Source organism: Dipodomys merriami, unplaced genomic scaffold (assembly GCF_024711535.1).
Source record: "Dipodomys merriami isolate MVZ:Mamm:240054 unplaced genomic scaffold, mDipMer1.0.p SCAF_49, whole genome shotgun sequence".
NCBI classification, from domain to species: domain Eukaryota; kingdom Metazoa; phylum Chordata; class Mammalia; order Rodentia; family Heteromyidae; genus Dipodomys; species Dipodomys merriami.
Genome location: NW_027206057.1, coordinates 7210679 through 7229724, shown reverse-complemented (window position 1 = coordinate 7229724; position 19046 = coordinate 7210679). Strand labels below are relative to the sequence as shown.

Below are 19046 nucleotides of genomic sequence, written 5' to 3'. Positions count from 1 at the left end.
GTGAATCAAGTGGTTGAATGCTGGTTTAGCCATGAGGCCCTTCAAACTCCAATATTGAAAAAGAAAACAATGCTTATAATTCTATGAATATTAATTTGGAAATATCGCAAGGTAGGAATTCTAGACATTAAAACTGTCTTGAAGGAACAAAACATATGTCTTAAAGAGAGCTTGAAGTGCAAGCCTAACTACTAAATAGAACTTTCCAGAAACTACTCATTGACTATAAACCATGTACACTGTCAAATCACATACAAAATAAATACAAAGTAAACCAATATAGAAGTTAGTATGGTATTAATTAGGGCTATAATTCCCTAGCTCAACAGTCATATTGTATTCAGATAAGGTTTTGGGGCGGGGATTGGTAGGGGATTGCTTGTCCTGGGACTTGAACTCAGGGCCTAGGCACTGTTCCTGAGCCTCTCTGTGCTCAAGGCTAGCACTCTACCACTTGAGCCACAGTGCCACTTCCAGCTTTTTCTGTTTATGTGGTACTGAGGAATTGAAGCCAAGTCTTCATGCATGCCAGGCAAACACTCTGCCACTAAGCCATATCCCCAGCCTCTCAGAAAAGTTTAAAATATAATAAAGAAGAACCACATGATGTCAAAAATTATCTGGCTGTACTAGAACACCTACTACCTAAAATATATAGGACCATATAGATGTAGATGTAGATAACATTATATTATCTACAGTCACCCCTATAGATATGTATTTGATAGATGTGACCTATTATCCCTTTAAGATGAATGTCAAATCCCAAGTTATGAAGAGTAGGAGTGAAGAATTATAAAGTGTTTGTTTCCTAATGTTTTCTATTCTTCTATCAACATATGTTCTTATGAGAATTGATGCAACTGAAAACTAGGGAAATTATCATTTCAGTTCACCTTTAAGTTAAATGTATGTCTTATTAAACTCCCATATATGTTACAATCCAAAAAGACATGAATATTAAGGATAATATTGAGTCATTGCCAAGCTGTGAGAAATTTCTCCTACCTAAAGCATTGACTTGAATGAGAAATGCTAGTGGTCTGTATATACCTTACCTTTGGAAAGAAGTAACTGGGAAGGGGATCTGAACTACCTACCACTGTCTATATCTAGTTCAGAGATGCAGGACAGTATACTTCTGAATATTAGCAACTATCTCTAATGTACGAAAATATTTGACTACCACTTTCTTCTTCCTAGCCATTCCCTTATTTTCCTTTTTTTTTTTTCTCGTTGTGATGGTGGTATCCCATAGTATCTGGGTGGAATCTGATTCAGTCAGGACCTTGCACTTGTTGGGCACATGTTCTACTGCCTGAGCCGTGCCCCCCAGCCCTCTTTTGATTTAGTTATTTTTCAAATAAGTTCTATTTTTGGCAATGGCTAACTTCAGGTTACAGTCATCCTACCTCTGCCTCCTGTATAGCTGAGATTATTTGTTGGGATGAGGAACTTTTTGTCTGGGCTGGCTTGCAGTCATAGTTCTCCTTATCTCTGTCTCCCAACCAGTTGGGATTATAAGCATGAGTCACTGCATCCAGCTGATTATTACTTCTTATTAATCAATTTGAAGGCTTGAATTCTCCATATTTATCACGACATAAAGATAGAGAAGGATGAGTACAAAGTGTTGGATTTTGGATGGCAAAGTTAGGGAAAACATGATTTTTTTTTTCCACCTTCCTACAAAGGAGAGTGATTTTTTGTGGGTGTGCTGTACATACTCAAACAATAGACTGGGTCTCTACAATGATTGTTGTATTCAGAAAACTCTAGGCATCAGAGCAAAATATCACCCACTTAAGCATTAAAAATTGCATGGGTTCTGTGTATAAAGCTTTCCTCTGGATGTTAGCCTAAGATAATAAAGAGAAGCAAGACCTTATGAAGCCAATTTATTTGACTTGTCATATATCTCCCTCTACTCAAGAATAAGTACAGAGAAAAGAATATACACATTACTGGTTTTATTAAAATGCATACATTAAAAAATTACATTAAAAATACATTAAAAGCAAGGATGAACCCACTCAACTTATGGGTTACATCTCAATAAACTCATTGTAAGTTGAAAATATGTCAAAAATGTATTTAATGTTCTTTACCTGACAAACCTATCCCTGGTCTTGGGAATATCAAAATTCAAAACTGTAAGTATGGTTTCTACAGAAAATATATCACTTTGTACCATCTAAAAGAAGCCAAAAACTCAAATGTGAAGCCAGGTACAAGTGGCACATTCCTGTAATCCTAGCTACTCAGGAGACTGAGATCTAAAAATCATGGTTCAAGGGGCTGGGAAGATGGCTCAGTGGTAGAACGCTTGCCTTGCATGCCTGAGGCCCTGGGTTCAATTCCTCAGCACCACATAAGCAAAAAGAAAAAAGCTGGAAGTGGCACTGTGGCTCAAGTGGTAGAGCACTAGCCTTGAGCTGAAGAGCTGAGGGACAGTGCCCAGGCCCAGAGTTCAGGCCCCACAACCGGACCCAAAAATAAAATAAAATAAAATAAAAATCATGGTTCAAAGCCAGCCCAGACAGGGACATCCATGAGACTCTCTAATTAACCACCAGAAAACCAGTAGAGGCACTGTGACTCAAAGTATTAGAGCACTAGCCTTGAGCAAAAAGCTCAGGGACAGTGCCCAGGCCCTGAGTTCCAGCCCTACAACCAACCAAAAAAAAAAAAAAAAAAAAAAAATCAAATGTGAAATCGTTTTAAGTTGGGTACTGTCTGTATATCCCAGCACAATCAGATTCTCTAAAAGAATAAGATAATTAAATTTAATCATGTTCATAATTTACTGTTGCTGTTAAAACAACATATAGACTGATCTTATTTTACCTACCCTAAGACCTTGAAATCAAAACTGATTGTCATTTTTATATTTGATGTATCAAAGGCAATAGTATGAAAGATGGAGCTTATATAATGTTATAAATATCTTTGTAGCAAAAAGAGGAACATTTTAATTCTTTATATTTTATTACCTTTCAGTAGTTGTACAAAGTAGTTGCCATTCAACAAAGCCGTTTATGAATACAATGTGTTTTGATCAATGTCACCCCAACATTTTGAATCTTGAAGGAATACCTTCAAGAATGTAAGAATCATTGCTTCAATAACTTAACATTTAATCTTTGAGTTCAAGGACAAAAGCTATTAAGACTCTGACTTAAGTTTTAATGTGGTACAAAGACACAAACACATCAAGAATATGAATATTGTAATAAGTTGAGTCTCAGTAACTCATGACTGTCCTCACTGCTAAGGAGGCTGCGGTCCAGAGGAACATGGTTCAAAGCTAATGGACAGAAAAGCTCACTAGACATTATGTCCATAATAACCAGCAAAAGGCAAGGCTCAAGTAGTAGAGTGCCATCTGCACAAGCAAGCCCAAGGCCCTCAGTTCAAACCCCAATACCTCAAAAAAATAATTATAATATCATTTGTTTCCTTTATAACCACTCTACATTAGACATTTTGTTATTCTAATACTCTCTTAGACTTTTTGTTGCTGACAAAAACAAGGGAGAAAAGATTTACTTTGGCTTCAGAGGTCTCAGTTTTCAAGATTTCAGTTCATAGTCCTAGGCTCATTGACGCTTGGCCTGTGATGACGCAAAACATCAAGACAGCAGGTGATGTGGTAGTGGAGGCTGTTCACCTCGTGGTGGACAGAAAGAAGAAAAAGGGGTGCTAAAACACGATACAGCTCCTAACTATATAATCCCAGTGAGTTTTATCCAGCCAGGCCTGCTTTCTAAAGTCCTAACAACCTTTCAAAATAACACAACCACCTAGTGTCCAAGCCTTCAACAATGAACCCCCATAATGGACATTTCATAATCAAACTGATATTCGGCCCATGAACTCCAAAAGCTCATCCATCCCAATGCAGATTGAATGTAGTCCATTTCTAAGAGCCCCCACAGTCTTAACTGTTCCAAGCTTGTTAAAAGTTCAAGTCTAAAGTCTCTTGTGAGACTCAAAGCAAACTTAACTGTCATCCTCTATAAAAATTAAAAATTTGCCGGGCATCAATGATTCAAGCCTGTAATCTTAGGAGGCTGAGATCTGAGGATCATGGTTCCAAGCCAGCCTAGGCAGGAAAGTCCTTGAAACTCCTCTCCAATTTACCACCAGAAAAAACAGAAGTAGGGTTGTGGCTCACAAAGTGCTAGCCTTAAGCAAAAAGCTCAGAGACAGTGCCCAGGTCTTGAGTACAAGCCCCATAACCAACAAAAAAAAAAAAGTCTCAAAACATACTTCCAATATACAATAGCACAGAGTAAATATTACTATTTCAAGAAAGAGGAATGTGACCAAAGTAAGAGCATAACCCAGAGGACAAACATGAAATCCAGCCATCTGAAGCACATGATGGTGGGCTGCTGGGGGTCCCAGAGGTCTTAAACAGCCACAGACCCTATGGTCTTGTCTTAGGGCCCACATGGCCTCTCTTATAATGACTTAGGTCAGAGCCTTGGTAGATGTTCCACATTCCTGACATCTCTAACTTCCTAGGATTTCTATTATGTTCAGTTTCACCCTCACATCTTTACATACTACCCTCTTGAGAGGCTCCTTGCAGATCCTAACTCTGCTACACATTGCTTAGCTTCTTAGATTTTCCTTTGAAAACTTCTGTGACCCACAACTATTGCATTCTGAATCCCTGAACAACATCATAAAGATGACACCCAAATCTGCCATAAGCACAGCCAGTAACCAGACAACTTGAACACATCTGCTGCAATGTGTCCTGCAGCTCTCTTTTCAGTTTTCCATATGAATTAAAACCTTTATACCCCTGACTCTGGTAATGTGTGGAATATAAAGATGTGGTAAATGCTAGAGAAGATAAACATGATTACCCCAACTCAAACATTACACAGTGTATACAAACATGTCCCGAAACATCATATGGTGCCTATGTACAAACTTTGGTTTTCTGTAGTTAAAAAATAAAAACTTGATAATTTATGTTTACCAAAGTTCTTGGTGCTTTTGTAAACAGACACTCAAATTTCTGAGAGGTAAAGCATAGAGTACGTTTAGCTCTAACTTAAATATAGATAGAAACTCACAAATATTTATCTTCTTATATATCTAAGTACGTCTGTTCTGTTTGTAGTTTCAAAAGCACTATTGTCAACAGCTTCTTCATTGTGCTTAGCTATATACACTATAATTTCTGATTTTAATGTTAATATAATCAAGAGAATCCATTATTTTTAAAGCCTGGTAGCTATTTCCTCAATATAAAGTGTCTTAGTTCAGGCTGCTCTAACAACTATATTACAAACTGTGTTGAAACATTTATTTCTCACAGTTTTGGAGGCTGGGAAATTCAAGATCAAGGTGCTGGCAGATCCATTATCTGGTGAGGACCAACTTTCCACTTTGCAGGTGTCTGTCTTCTGATTGTACCATCACAAAGTAGAGCGCAGAGAGAGCATAGCAAGCGCTTTTTGCTCTATTATTTTCATTTTCTTTTGAGATGTTGGGGATCAAACCCACGACCTTGGGAATGCCAGGCAAGCTATGTTCTCAGTCCTCTGTTCTTAGAAGGGTACTAATCACATTATTTAGGGCTTCATTCTGATGACCTAATTACATCCCAGAGGTCACACCTCCAGATATCATCACATTGAGAACTGTCTATAATAAGTGGTATTGAGGGAGACACAAACCTAAAAGTCCATAGCAAGAATAGAGTGAATATACTCAAGGCTGGTACCATATTAAAGTCTTCCATAAGATTTCAGAAGTTCTCATATGAATATTTCTGTCCATCCTGAGAAAGCTAAATACAAGGTCAACAAAAGAGCCCATAGAAAATAGTTTAAGCTGCACAGGCTACATAGTCTCTATCAAAAATACTCAATCATGGACAGGAACCAGTGGCTCACACCTATAATCCTAGCTATTCAAGGGCAGAGATGAAGATGGCAATTCAAAGCTAGCCCAGGCCAAAAAGCCCACAAGACTCTTATTGCCAATTAACCACAGGTAGGTAAGTAGGAAGGTAGGTAGGTCGGTCGGTCGGTCTGTGGGTCGGTAGGTAGATATGTGGCTTAAGTGGTAGAATGGTAGCCTTAAACAAAAAGCTCAAGTTCAAGCCCCAGAAACCACAAAAAAAAAAAAAGCTATTTAACTTTGCCAGTATAGTATGCAAACAGCCACAATAATAATAAAATTCTAATAAAAACTATTTACAAAATAGAAAGGCCCTTGAGATGATCTACTCTAGAATTAATGTGTGCCCTTAAAGTATAATATGACTTAATGCTTTCATTATATCTCTGTACTCACCTTTCTTTTTAATCTATTTTTATCTTGACGCATGTGTGTGCACAGGCCAGTCTTGGGGCTTGAATTCGGGCCTGGGCACTGTTCCTGAGCTGCTTCTCTCAAAGCTGACATTCTATTAGTTAAACCACAGCTCCACTTCACGTTTCTTTTTTTTGTATTAAATTTGAGATAATTAAGTTTAAAGCTAGCCTCGACTTTTCCTGCCCAAGGTAGTTTAGATTCAGATCCTTAGATCTCAGGAGGCTGCTCCTGAGTAGCTAAAATTACAAGCATGAGCCACAGTGCTCAGCATGATGTTACATTTTTAAGACTTCTCCATTTTCCATTTCCATGCTTGTGATCATGTGTGAAGTCAGAATTCATCTGGGTTTTGATTTTGATTTTTGTCTTGATGAGTGGTTTGATTGCTAGGTGTCAGACCCAGGGCCTCTGCATTATAGGCAAGTCCATTCATTTAATTTTTTAAATCTAAAATTAGATTTTCTACCTGGTACAGCAGCAAACCCAGCTCAGGTTGGATGATTACAAGTTCAAGCTTACCTGGACAGCATAGCAAGACTTAATCTAAAACAAATAAAAGTAGTATATTCCCTCACTCTAACCAACTCTTGCCCACATTCTTGCCAAACTCTCTAGTTTCCCAATGTTCATGAACTCAAATTTGTATATGTATAAATTTCTTCTCTAAGCCTTTACCCAAGCAACCTCAACACATAAAACAGTAAGATAAGGAGGGGGTAACATTCTCGATAGGAAATGGACTCATTACCTTACTCATGTAACTGCAACCCCTCTGTACAGTATCTTTACAATACAATATATATTTTAAAAACACAGTATGACATCGCTCCTCTATTTCTCCTGGGAAAACTAGAATATATTGGCTTACAATTAATAAGCTATGAGTAGTTTACTATGTATGTTAGTTGTATATTATTACTATGTATAGTAGTTGTATATTATCACTGTCACTAGATTTTATCCAGCCAACAAAAATATTTATTATCTAACTTGTGTTTTTTGTGTTGTAGACACTGAAATAGATACTACAGTGAACAATACTAAGTCATACTGGACAGTATTAAGTAGGCTATAAAAGCCAGGCCAGTATATATCATGAATTTGGTTTTAGCAAACCAGGCAAGTTTAAACCCCTAGTGCTGTGCTATCTCCAGTTGCCACTAGCAACATGAAGTTATTTAAATTTTTTATATGTACGGTACATGTGTGTGTTCATGCGTACATGCATGTGTACATGTGCACACATTCTAGTACTGGGGCTTGAACTCAGGTTGCTAAGCTCTGACTTGGCTTTTTTGCTAACAGTTGGCACTCTATCACTGGTGCCCTGCTTCGTTCCACTAAGGGATTTTTTTTCTGGCTAATTGGAAATAAGAGTCACTCAAATTTGTTGTCTGGGCTGGCTCCAAACTTCAATTCTTAGATCTCATCCTCCTGAGTAGCTAGGATTATAGATGTGAACCACTGGCACCTGGATAATTTAAACTTTCAGTTAAGTGAAATTAAACTTTAATGCTTCAGTTACACCTAGCTGCATTTCAGGTATTAAACACTCACATATGACTAGAGGCCCCTGTATCTGACTGAAGATAAGGACATTTAGGTCAACATAAAAAGTTCTATTGGACAATACTGCTCTAGAGATATTGCAAGAAATAGGAAAAATTTTGAACCTACCCAAAATTAAAAATGTATTTTAGGAAAGCAAGGGCCTGGCCAATGCCCAGAGTGCCAAAAAACTAGTAGCAGCTAGGTTTCTTTGACACCACTGGTCATGTTTTCTGTTAGTCTGGTAAATTTAAAACTTTACCATTCTGCATCTCAGTCAGTCAGTCCTGCAGTTTCAGTTATCAGCTGAGGCTACGATCATCTGAACACTTGCCTGACTATCTGTCAAGTGGGCACCCAGTCTTTAAAAAAAAAAAAAAGGTCCCAAGATAACACAGGTATTTGTAATTACTCTGTCCTGTCAATGGCCAACATCGAGGGTGATTGGACATGATTGGACAACTTTCTAAATAGCCTTCCAAACAAGTTTTTTAAATTCACTTAATAAAAGGAAGTACTCTAACTCACTTAATCTGTGCTGATCTGTTACCTATTTTTCATATTAAAGGTTTATATACTGTGACACTAGCAGGTAGATGGGTTCTGAACCCCTGCTAATTCGCTGGCTTCTTATTCTATAACATTCTAGTGAAATCCACAAGTTCTGAAAAGCAGTTCATAAATGTTAATTGATGTTCTCCCCTCATTTTCGCTACTTTATCCTTTTTCAGTCTTTCTGATCTGTGTTTTCTCTTTACTTAACAGACAGTGTGGAGCATTCATTATTAAGACAATTGGGCAGCTCTAGTCCAGCTCAACTGATTTCTTGTCCAATGATCCTTGTGTGACCAAGATCCAGCTTCAAGGAACCGGCTAGAAGCTGCCCGTTGTGAAACTTAGGGTTAGTTAATACCTCACCATTTATTTATTCCACTATAAGCTGTCTAAATTTAGCCAGATTTGCTTTTTCAGCTGTTTTACAAAATTATTTAGATAGATGTGGCATGTTGGTTTTTTATGTGTTAATCTAACTGTAGTAACATTTTCTACATGTTTTATCCATTCCATAAATAATAACTACACTGGGAATAGTGAGATGTCTTTCATTTTCTCTGCTTTGTGTTATTTATTTTCTTCTCAAAGTTTTAGACACTGTGCTTTATATTCTTTGATATTTAATACTAAGGATGTCATTTATAATTCTAATAGAATTTTAATGCCGCCATACCTTTAGAACATAGCAGTTATTTAGCCATATTAATTTTTTGCTGTGTTTTCATTTAAGATGCTTTTGTCTAACATTTTTTACTAATTTTGCCTAATTTGTCTAATTTTGTTTGTTACTGCTACTCCTATTTTAATTTTGCTTCTGCTATAGTTTTCTAAATTTAAATATTTATACATCCTTTACTCTAACATTTTAAATATTTATGCATATTCCAACATTAGTATTGGAAATATGACCAACATGCTCTTGCTTTTTCATATGATTAATTTCACCATATTAAGTTTTTCTCTAATGTTTGAAATAATACTATAACCCTCTATAGTATAACTAAATTTTATATACTATAAACCTACCTTGTAGAATTTTGATAACGACTCACTTTTCTGACATGATTTACTAACATTAACTTATGTTAGTGTAAAATGCTTTAATTTTCTAACCTTTTTTCTCATTTTACTAATATATTTGATTATAAGGTAATTTTAAAGGAAAATTGATTTCATAAAATTCAAAACTTTTTCTTTCACCAAAGAAAAACTTGTGTGATTCTAAGTCCAATTCATGTTTTAAACTTGGAAAATTACAGGAAAGAATCACTGGTTCAAAAGATATAGAACAAAGCCATACATTTTTAATCATGAAATTCCTGTAGTAGTATAAGAAATATCCTTCTTTATATTCATTTACAATTCTTTCACTGACTTCCTAATTTTAGAAGAGAAAAGGAAAGGTCTAAAAATTGGCATTGCCCTAATAAATCTGCATTTTTCTTCCCTATTTCAATTCCATATGTACTCACTGATCAGCAGCTGCAGTAGCAGCAGGACATAGACTCCAGAGTTTTCCCCATGAGTTAAGTGTAGGGTGTTTTCTTTTGAAACCATAATGACTATGTTTGCCTGTCAGATAATTTCACTAGGACAGCAGGACCCTGTGAATGTATACAAAGATTGCATGTACATTGATTATTATTAGTTTTAGAAATGTAAATAAACTAGTAAGTCCCACAATGAAATTTCAAAAGGTTTCATTCTGTAAGTAAAAAACTGTAGAAGTCTTCTTTTAATAGCACTATCTTTTAGAACAAAAAAAGCTCATGTTTCAGTTTTCAGATGTTAAATATGATGCTAAACAAATCCTACACTATGAATAAAAATTAATGATTAATATTATTGGGCAAGGAATTTTGATAATAAATCATACTCAGTGTGTTACTTCCACAGTTATATATCTACAAATATATAGATTTTATGTGTATATATATTCACTATACACAGTCAAATAATTCATACATGTATACTTCTTAGAATTTAGTTTTGAGATGCCAATTAAAAAGTTCAGAATTTATTGCCAATCTTGAACTGGATGCTAGTGGCTCACACCTATAATCAGAGCTACTCAGAAGGCTAAGATCTAAGGATCATGGTTGGAAGCCAGCCTGGGCAAGAAAGCCCACAAGACTCTTATTTCCAGTTAACTACCCAAAAAGCTGGAAGTGGAGCTGTAGCATGAAGTGGTAGAACCCTCAATTGAGCAAAAAGGTTCGGGGACAGCGCATAGGCCCTGAGTTTAAGCTGAGTACTGGCACGCACGCACACAAACGCACACACAAAAGAAATTTTTAGTGTATGGATGCTGTTATCCTTCTTTATCACTTAGCTTGACAAGGGAAATAGACTGAGAGGATAAAAATTCTCTTTATATGTTCTAAATGAAGCCCATTTAATTTTTTTCTATTTTGTGATGGATCTTCAGTTACTCATTTGAAAATTAATGTTTTACGTGGCATCCATGTTATGAGAGCAATATTAGGAAATTATCTGAAATCTGCTTTGTTAAAGTGAAGTAGATAATACAAATATTAGTACATGTATCTAAATCACAAGATCATTGTCTTGTAAAAAAAACTCAAATACAATCAAGACAGGAGAAGATATTGGTAAATTAAGACTAACTCTTCAGAAACATCTGATTTCAGAAATATGACTTGTAAAGATTATGATTTAATGTATAACAGATATAGCACAATATTTCTAGCAAATATATATAATTCCAATATAGTAAGTTTTCTGGATTTATACTTAAATAATGAATGAAGGCACAAAAAAATTATTGTACCTTTCCCAGTTCTTTTAGTATTAAAATACAGAATCAGGCCAGACGCCAGTGGCTCACACGTGTAATCCTAGCTACTCAAGAGGATGAGATCTGAGGATCACAGTGCATAGCCAGCCCAGTCAGGAAAGTCCGAGAGACTTATCTCTAATTAACCACCAGAAAACCAGAAGTGATGCTTTGGCTCAAGTGGTAGAGCACTCACCTTGAGCTTAAGAGCTGAGGGACGGTGCCCAGGCCCAGAGTTCAAGCCCCATGACATACATACATACATACATACATACATACATACATACATACATACATACATACATACGTACATACGTACATACGTACATACATGCAGAATCAAAGGACTAGAAAGTACGTTAGGAAGGTATTCAACTTTTTTTTTTTTTGTCGTCAGTCATAGGGCTCGAACTCTGGGCCTGAGAGCTGTCCCTCAGCTCTTCAGCTCAAGGCTAGCGCTCTACCACTTGAGCCAAGGCACCACTTCCATTTTTCTGGTGCTCTATTGGAGTTTCACAGCTTTTCCTGCCCAGGCTGACTTTGAACCGGGATCCTCAGATCTCAGCCTCCTGAGTAGCTATGATTTCAGGCGTGAGCCACCAGCGCCCAACTTCAATTCAACTTTGATATATTGCTTCAACGTGTTCTGTTGCTACTCTAGTAAATCTTTGGCCTCTACATTTGCACTGTTAAAATTTATTCTAAAATCCCTGTAAGCTTTAATTGGGCAAAGGGACAGTTTTTGCCTTAAAGATGGAGATAAGTAACATTCATGGTGATGTTTCTTTCACTTCAGTTTTACATTCCTGTGTATACATATACATCCCAAAATATAGGTACCAGCTTTCATCCTTCCATATTAAATACTTTCAGATTAGTAGCTAAAGTGGATGCTGTTTATTGCACCTGCTGCTTTTCTCTTTGCTTATATATTGAATAAACTTTCTGTTTTTTACATTCTGTGAGTTTCTCTCCGAAATCAAGTGCTCAGACAAAGCACCTGGAGGCATGCTCATCCTTTTTGCTTTTGTTTTTTTAGACATGCTCTCTTGCTACTATTGCTCGGGTTGGCCACCAGTAGCATTCCTCCTATGTTTACCTCTCACGTACTTGTGATAACCACTTTGTGCCCCTACAACCAGCTCATTCTGCTTTTTAAGTCCAATTGAATATAGCCTAGTTCATCTGAAACTTTAGATTTTTTTGGTAATCTATAGTAAAAATCCCTTTATAAAAATGCCTGGGTAGAGTTTTTTGTTGCTTATACATACATGTATATGTATGTAAACATGTATCTAAAAAAATTTAGATATGTATGTATCTAAAAAAATTTAGATAACAAAGAAGGGGTATAGTAATTAGAATAGATAATATCACTATAATTTTCTTATTAACAAGCAACACAGCACCAGTTCTGGAGTGGAAATCTGGTTCTACTATATTAATAGAGTTTTGCAGCTTTACTTAAACATAACATTCCATTTCTTTGAAGAAAGTATTAAAACAAGCAACTGATCAATTCCTACATCTAATAGATCAAAAAAAATTTACCTATTTGGAGAAAACCTGCTAAACCTAGTTTGTAATAAATACAAATTTCAGAATTTCATGTCAGTTCTTTTCACATCAGATGTTTGACACCTTCCTATAAAACTGAGGTAACTTATTTCTGTCTGCATTTATGATCTCCAAGATGTTGTTCTGGAGAGAGAGAGAGAGAGTCAGACAGACAGTCAGAGACACACACACACAGAGACAGACAGAGAGAGAGTCAAAGCTGCCATGAGCATGCAGCAAACTAGACAGCTCTGCTGAAAGGACAACTATAGTCACAGAAGAAACAGTTTTCACAAGCCTCAAATACAATGTATAGATTTAGCATAACAGCATAAAAAAAAGATGTTATTCTGTACTTAAAGTTCTTCCTCCTTACCTACTAGGAAGTAAACGACTTTGTTATTTTAATAACTCTAAAAACTAACAAGAAAACAATCCAATCTTCTGTCACCTCAGTACAGCAAGGCAGGCTTCTTGGCTAGCACAAAACAAAACGCCATGTGAATATATATTTGGTGTTTAACAGGACTCTTGGAAATTAAGAACTTCTTTCAAAGACTAAATTTGATTTGGAATATAAACATAACACCATACAATGCATTTAACTTACTTGCATCTTGAAAATTACTTTCCAAATAACATAACACTTTTGCTTAAATTTTGTTTGCCCATTATAGATAATTTAACTTTCTTTATTTTCTTCTCAATAGTAATTTATTTGAGGAAACATCCAGAGTTCATACTGTCATATAGTCATAAAAATCTTTATTAAACATTCTTTATTAAACTTCCTATTTCATTGCACATTCTTCAAACCAAATGTTTTCATATACTCTAGATTCAATAATAGTTGTCACTGATTTAATCTCCAGGCATACTATCCCAAAAGAATCTTTTCTCTATTGTTAATAAAGTAGCTTGTACAATTATAATAAGACAAACTTGTAATTGTAACCAGAGTTCTAAGCTTGGAAGTCCAAATCTAGGGTTCCATTATGTCAGGTCTACCACTACTCACTCTCTCCAATACAAGAAATAAAGAATAGTAGAGAAAGACAGTAAGATTTATTATACAGCATAGGCATGCCACAGGAAGGGGCAAAGTAAACATTCCCATCTTTGGAGTACAGAAATGAGCTGTTGGTGTAAACAAAGGAAGAAGAAGGGTAAAAGGAGATGTGCACAGAAAATGTGGTTTGGGTTCTGTTTTTCCAGAGTTGTTAACTGTCATCGTGTGAGTAGACCAATGTAATTGTCATCATTACAGGTAAATATCCTCATTTGAGGAGTGGCCTGTCCTGCTAAGCTCTACTCTTCTTTTGTTGGCAGCACTTTAGGTCCCTTGTCATGAAGATATTACCAGTCCTGTTTTCTAGAACCCAAGATGATGACAGGAGAAACATGTAAAATGGAGGCAGGAATGTGTAGCTTTTCTCCTGCTTTTATATGGGGCCAAAGAAGTCAGTGCTTTTTAACAAAAGAAATTTCTAAAATACCTGTTTCATAATTACATTTCATCTGAAAGGGTCATGCTCCAACATAATGCCTTCTTTTCTCATAAGTAATCACATTTTTAAAGACTTGCCAAGTTTTATTATTACTTGACCTCTGAAATATTGACTGAGAATTGTTCTCTAGCATATTTCCTCTTAATTCTTCCTCCATCTTCAGTCAGGAGCAACAGACAGACTTGACTTGATTTTAATTATCTTTATAGAAATCAAGTCCATTACTAATAGGCAGGTTTGAGTTTTTTTTATTTTATTTTACTGTAAAGATACTGTACAGAGGGGTTAGTTATATGAATAAGGTAATGAGTACATTTCTTGTTGAGCATTGTTACCCCCTTTTTCTCCTGTCCCTTCCCTCCCCCACTCCTCCCCCCTCAATTTGTAAAGTTCATTTCCAAAATAGTGTCTTGTATCATTGTTGCAATGTCTCATCCTGTGTCCTTGTTTCAGCATTTTGTTATTCCCCTTCCCCTCCCCAAATTACATAAAAGTATATACATGATGCAGGGTACCAAAATCAAATACAGTGACAACAGGGAATATACCATAGGGGAAAAACATACAAAAGAAACAAAAAAAATCACATAGTACATAAAAAACAACAACAAAGAAAAAAATTCTTGTGGCCATGCTTTGGAGTTAATTTCTCGTAGCATCATCTTATATGGTCATATGTACATAGCTTTTGAGCTTTTCTGCTCATCTGATAAAATTATCCTAGATGTATAGTATTTATTGCAAATAAGAGAAACCATGGGACCTATGTTTCTTTGGATCTGGCTTCTTCACTTAATATGATTTTTTTCAAGTCTTTCCGTTTCCTAACAAATGGGCAATGTCATTCTTTCTGATAGAAGCATAGAATTGCATTTATATATTTATATACTTATATATAAATATTACGTTTTCTTGATCCATTCATCTACTGAGGGGCATCTCGATTGGTTCCGTATCTTAGCTTTAGTGAATAATGCTGCAATGAACATAGTTGTGCTGATAGTTTTAGTATGGCCTTGTTTGTGGTCATTGGGGTAAATGCCCAGAAGTGGGATTACTGGGTCTTAGGGGAGCTCTATGTGTAGTCTTTTGAGGAAACTCATTACTGCTTTCCAGAGTGGTTGAACAAGTTTACACTCCCACCAACAATGCAGTAAGGTTCCCTTTTGGCCATATCCCCTCCAGCATCTGTTATTATTAGATTTCTAACTGGGATGAGGTGGAATCTCAATGTTGTTTTGATTTGTATTTCTTTGTGGCTAGAGAAGTTGAGCATTTCTTCATCTGTCTATTGACCATTCTTATTTCCTCTTCAGAGAAGTCTCTCTTTAAGTCTTTAGCCCACTTATTAGTGGAGTGGTTGTTTCTTTGAGGATTTGTTGTTGGGAGGGGTTAATTTTTTTGAGTTCTAAGTATATTTTAGATATGAGGCCCTTGTCTGTTGTATGGTTAGTGAAAATCTCCCAATCCATGAGCTTTCTATTGATCTTGCTAGCTATGTCCTTTGCCATGCAGAAGCTCTGCAACTTCATGCAATCCCATTTGTCCAACCTTTCTTTGTGTTTCTGGGTCTTATTAAGAAAATTTCGGCCTGTGCCAAGGAGCCATATTCCTTCCTGTAATGTTTTCAGGGTGTCTGCTTTGACTTTGAGGTCTTTGATCCACTTGGAGTTGATTCTGGTACAGGGTGAAATATAGAAAGCTAGCTTTAGTTTTCTACAAGTAGTTAACCAATTTTGCCAGCACCATTTACTGAAGAGGCTGTCTTTCTTCCATTCTATTTTTTTAGCTCCCTTATCAAAGATTAGATGGCTATAGGTCTGTGGGTTCATCTCTGGGTCTTCAGTTCTATTGCATATTGGCCCTCAGGTCTGTTCTTGTGCCAGTACCAAGCTGTTTTGATGACTATGGCTTTGTAGTAAGAGTTTGAAGTTTGGTATTGATATTCCTCCAGCACTGTTCTCTCTGCTAAGAATTGTTTTTGCTACTCAGGGTCTTTTATCGTTCCATTTGAATTTTTGGATTGCTTCTTCTATTGAAGAATGATGTTGGGATATTGATAGGTATCGCATTGAATTTGTAGATAGCCTTTGGCAGTATTGCCATTTCCACAATGTTAATCCAGAAGCATGGGAGATTTGTCCAATTCCTTAGTTCTGCTTTAATTTCCTTTTTCAGGTTTTTAAAGTTTTCATCATAACTTCTTTAGGTATTTTATTTTTTGTGGAGCTATTACAAAAGGAGTTGCTTTTCTGATTTCAGCCACACTCCTTATTGGCATACAGAAAAGCCATTGATTTTTTTAGGGTTAATTTTATATCCTGCTACTTTGACAAAGTTTTGGTTCAGCTCAAGTAATTTGGGAGTGGAGTGCGTGGGATTCTTTAACTACAAGATCATGTCATCTGCGAAGAGGGAGAGTTTTACTTCATCTTTCCCTATTCTAATCCACTTTATGTTTGCATCTTGTCTTATTGCTCTAGCTAGGCATTCTAATACCAAATTGAAGAGGAGTGGAGAGAGGAGACATCTTTGTCTCATTCCTGAATTTATAGGAAATTGTTTTAGCTTTTCACCATTAAGTATAATGCTGGCTGTAGGTCTGTCATACACAGCCTTTATTATATTGAGGAATGTTCCATGGATCCCTAGTTTTTCCAGAGCTTTCATCACAAAGGGGTGTTGGATCTCGTCAAATGTTTTTTTGTATCTATTGAGATAATCATGTGGTTCTTATCCTTGCTCTTGCAGATGTGAATTATATTGATTTACACATGTTGAACCAGCTTTGCATCCCTGAAATGAATCCTGTTTGATCGCAGTGTATGATTTTTTTGATGAGTTGTTGAAGTTGATTGGCCAAAATTTTGTTGAGAAGTTTTATATTGATGTTCATCAAAGAAATGGGTCTATTGTTCTCTTTCTTTGATGAGTCCCTGCCTGGTTTTTGGGGTAAGAGTTATGATGGCTTCAGAGAGAGAGTTTGGTTGTAAACTTTCACTTCAATTTCATTGAAGAGTTGGAGGAGTATTGGTGTGAGTTCTGCTTTGAAGGCCTTGTAGAGTTCAGTCCTGTTTTGTTTTTTTTTGTTTTTTTGAGGGTTAATTTTATACCCTGCTACTTTGCCAAAGTTTCAGATCAGCTCAAGTAACTTGGTAGTGGAGTCCGTGGGGATCTTAAAATACTAGATCATGTCATCTGCAAAGAGGGAGAGTTTTACTTCATTCTTTCCCTATTTGGATCCCCTTTATTTTTGCATCTTTCTTATTGCTGTAGCTAGGCATTCAAATACTAAATTGAAGAGGAGTGGAGAGAGTGGACATCCTTGTCTCATTCCTGAATTTAGAGGAAATGGCTTTAGCTTTTCACTATTAAGTAATGTTAGCTGTAGGTTTGTCATACACAGCCTTTATTATATTGAGGAATGTTCCAGGGATTCCTAGTTTCTCCAGAGCTTTTGTCAAATGCTTTTTCTGCAGTTAGACAGTTCTTAACTTTGCAGATCTTTGTTCCAAGCCCTTATTATCTGGAATAATTACATATTTGTCATTCTAATCAGAAAAAATGAGAAATTTTTTAAAGGAATAAAACTTATTTTATAAAAATGTTAAAGGGGAATAAAAATAACTGAAATTACATGATTTTTGAAATTTATCATTTTAATGAACCTAGTATTCAGAAATATTTATCAAAAATAAAATTGTAATAATACAATAAATATAAAATCATTGTAAGGAGAGTTGAAATGAAACTACATTAATAAATTACAAAATACATTTGTCTATCTTTATTTACAGGTTTTATATCTATAGATTCAATGAACTAAATGCTTTTTTCTTGACATTATTCCCAAAGTAATACAGCAATTAAAACCCATTTACATGATATTCACATTATATTATGTATTATAAGTAACCTAAAGATAGTTTAAAATATGTGAGAGGATGTGTGTAAGTTACATACAAATATAAGACTTACTTGTTCACAGAATTTTTTTTAATTTTCCATTTAAATATAGGACTGGGGGCTGGGAAGGTGGCTCAGTGGTAGAGCGCTTACCTTGCAAGCCTGAGGCCCTGGGTTTGATTCCTCAGCACCATATAAGCAAAAAGAGAAAAGCCGGAAGTGGCGCTGTGGCTCAAGTGGTAGAGCACTAGCCTTGAGCTGAAGAGCTGAGGGACAGTGCCCAGGCCCAGAGTTCAGGCCCCACAACCGGACCCAAAATAAATAAATAAATAAATAAATAAATAAATAAATAAATAAAGGACTGACTTGTTCACAGATTTTTTTTTTCCAGGCATCTCTTAGAACTAATCCCCTATGAATGTTTTCAAATGTAAAAACTTTAGTAAAAACAAATAGCACAACCTGAAAAAGAAGTAAGCCATAAGGGTTATTAGGCTTGGACTTTTCTATTTTGAGCTTTAAAGCTTTATGGTTTCCAGTCTAGCCATTGGTATATAGTTCCTATATAAGTCCACTGCATTACCTTTAGCTATAAACTTGTTCCCCTATGTTACAAACATGAAATTATAGAATCACATTAACTTAATTCAAATGTAACTCAGGGATATACTATCCATACATTGTAAACAAATAATCTATATAGTTTTAAGATAGTAGTCTTATTATGTTAGTAATGTCTGTTTTCACTAAATTTTCTGTATAATTTTGACAAAAATGTTTTGATTAAATCATTTTTAAATTGTACTAATGGGGTTGGGGGCATGGTTCAGTGT

The 19046-nt window shown here is 35.8% G+C and overlaps 1 protein-coding gene across 10 annotated transcripts in view; it reads left to right on the top strand.

The window, feature by feature from the left end:
* Boll (boule homolog, RNA binding protein) overlaps positions 1-19046 on the top strand; it is a 64511-nt gene that overhangs the window by 36758 nt on the left and 8707 nt on the right. For 5 of the 10 annotated variants that reach the window (XR_011366760.1, XR_011366761.1, XR_011366763.1 and 2 more), the window contains 2 exons: positions 5339-5389; positions 8656-8791. The exons of 1 other annotated variant lie outside the window; for it this stretch is intronic. Coding sequence is in view for 2 of the 9 variants with exons in the window: in XM_069995739.1 (XP_069851840.1) it covers positions 5339-5389; positions 8656-8679 (75 nt within the window). In the remaining 7 variants the exon portion in view is untranslated. Of the gene's footprint in view, positions 1-5338; positions 5390-8655; positions 8983-19046 lie in introns of those variants that run through there. 4 more of the 10 variants (XR_011366764.1, XR_011366762.1, XM_069995739.1 and 1 more) reach the window with 3 other exon arrangements.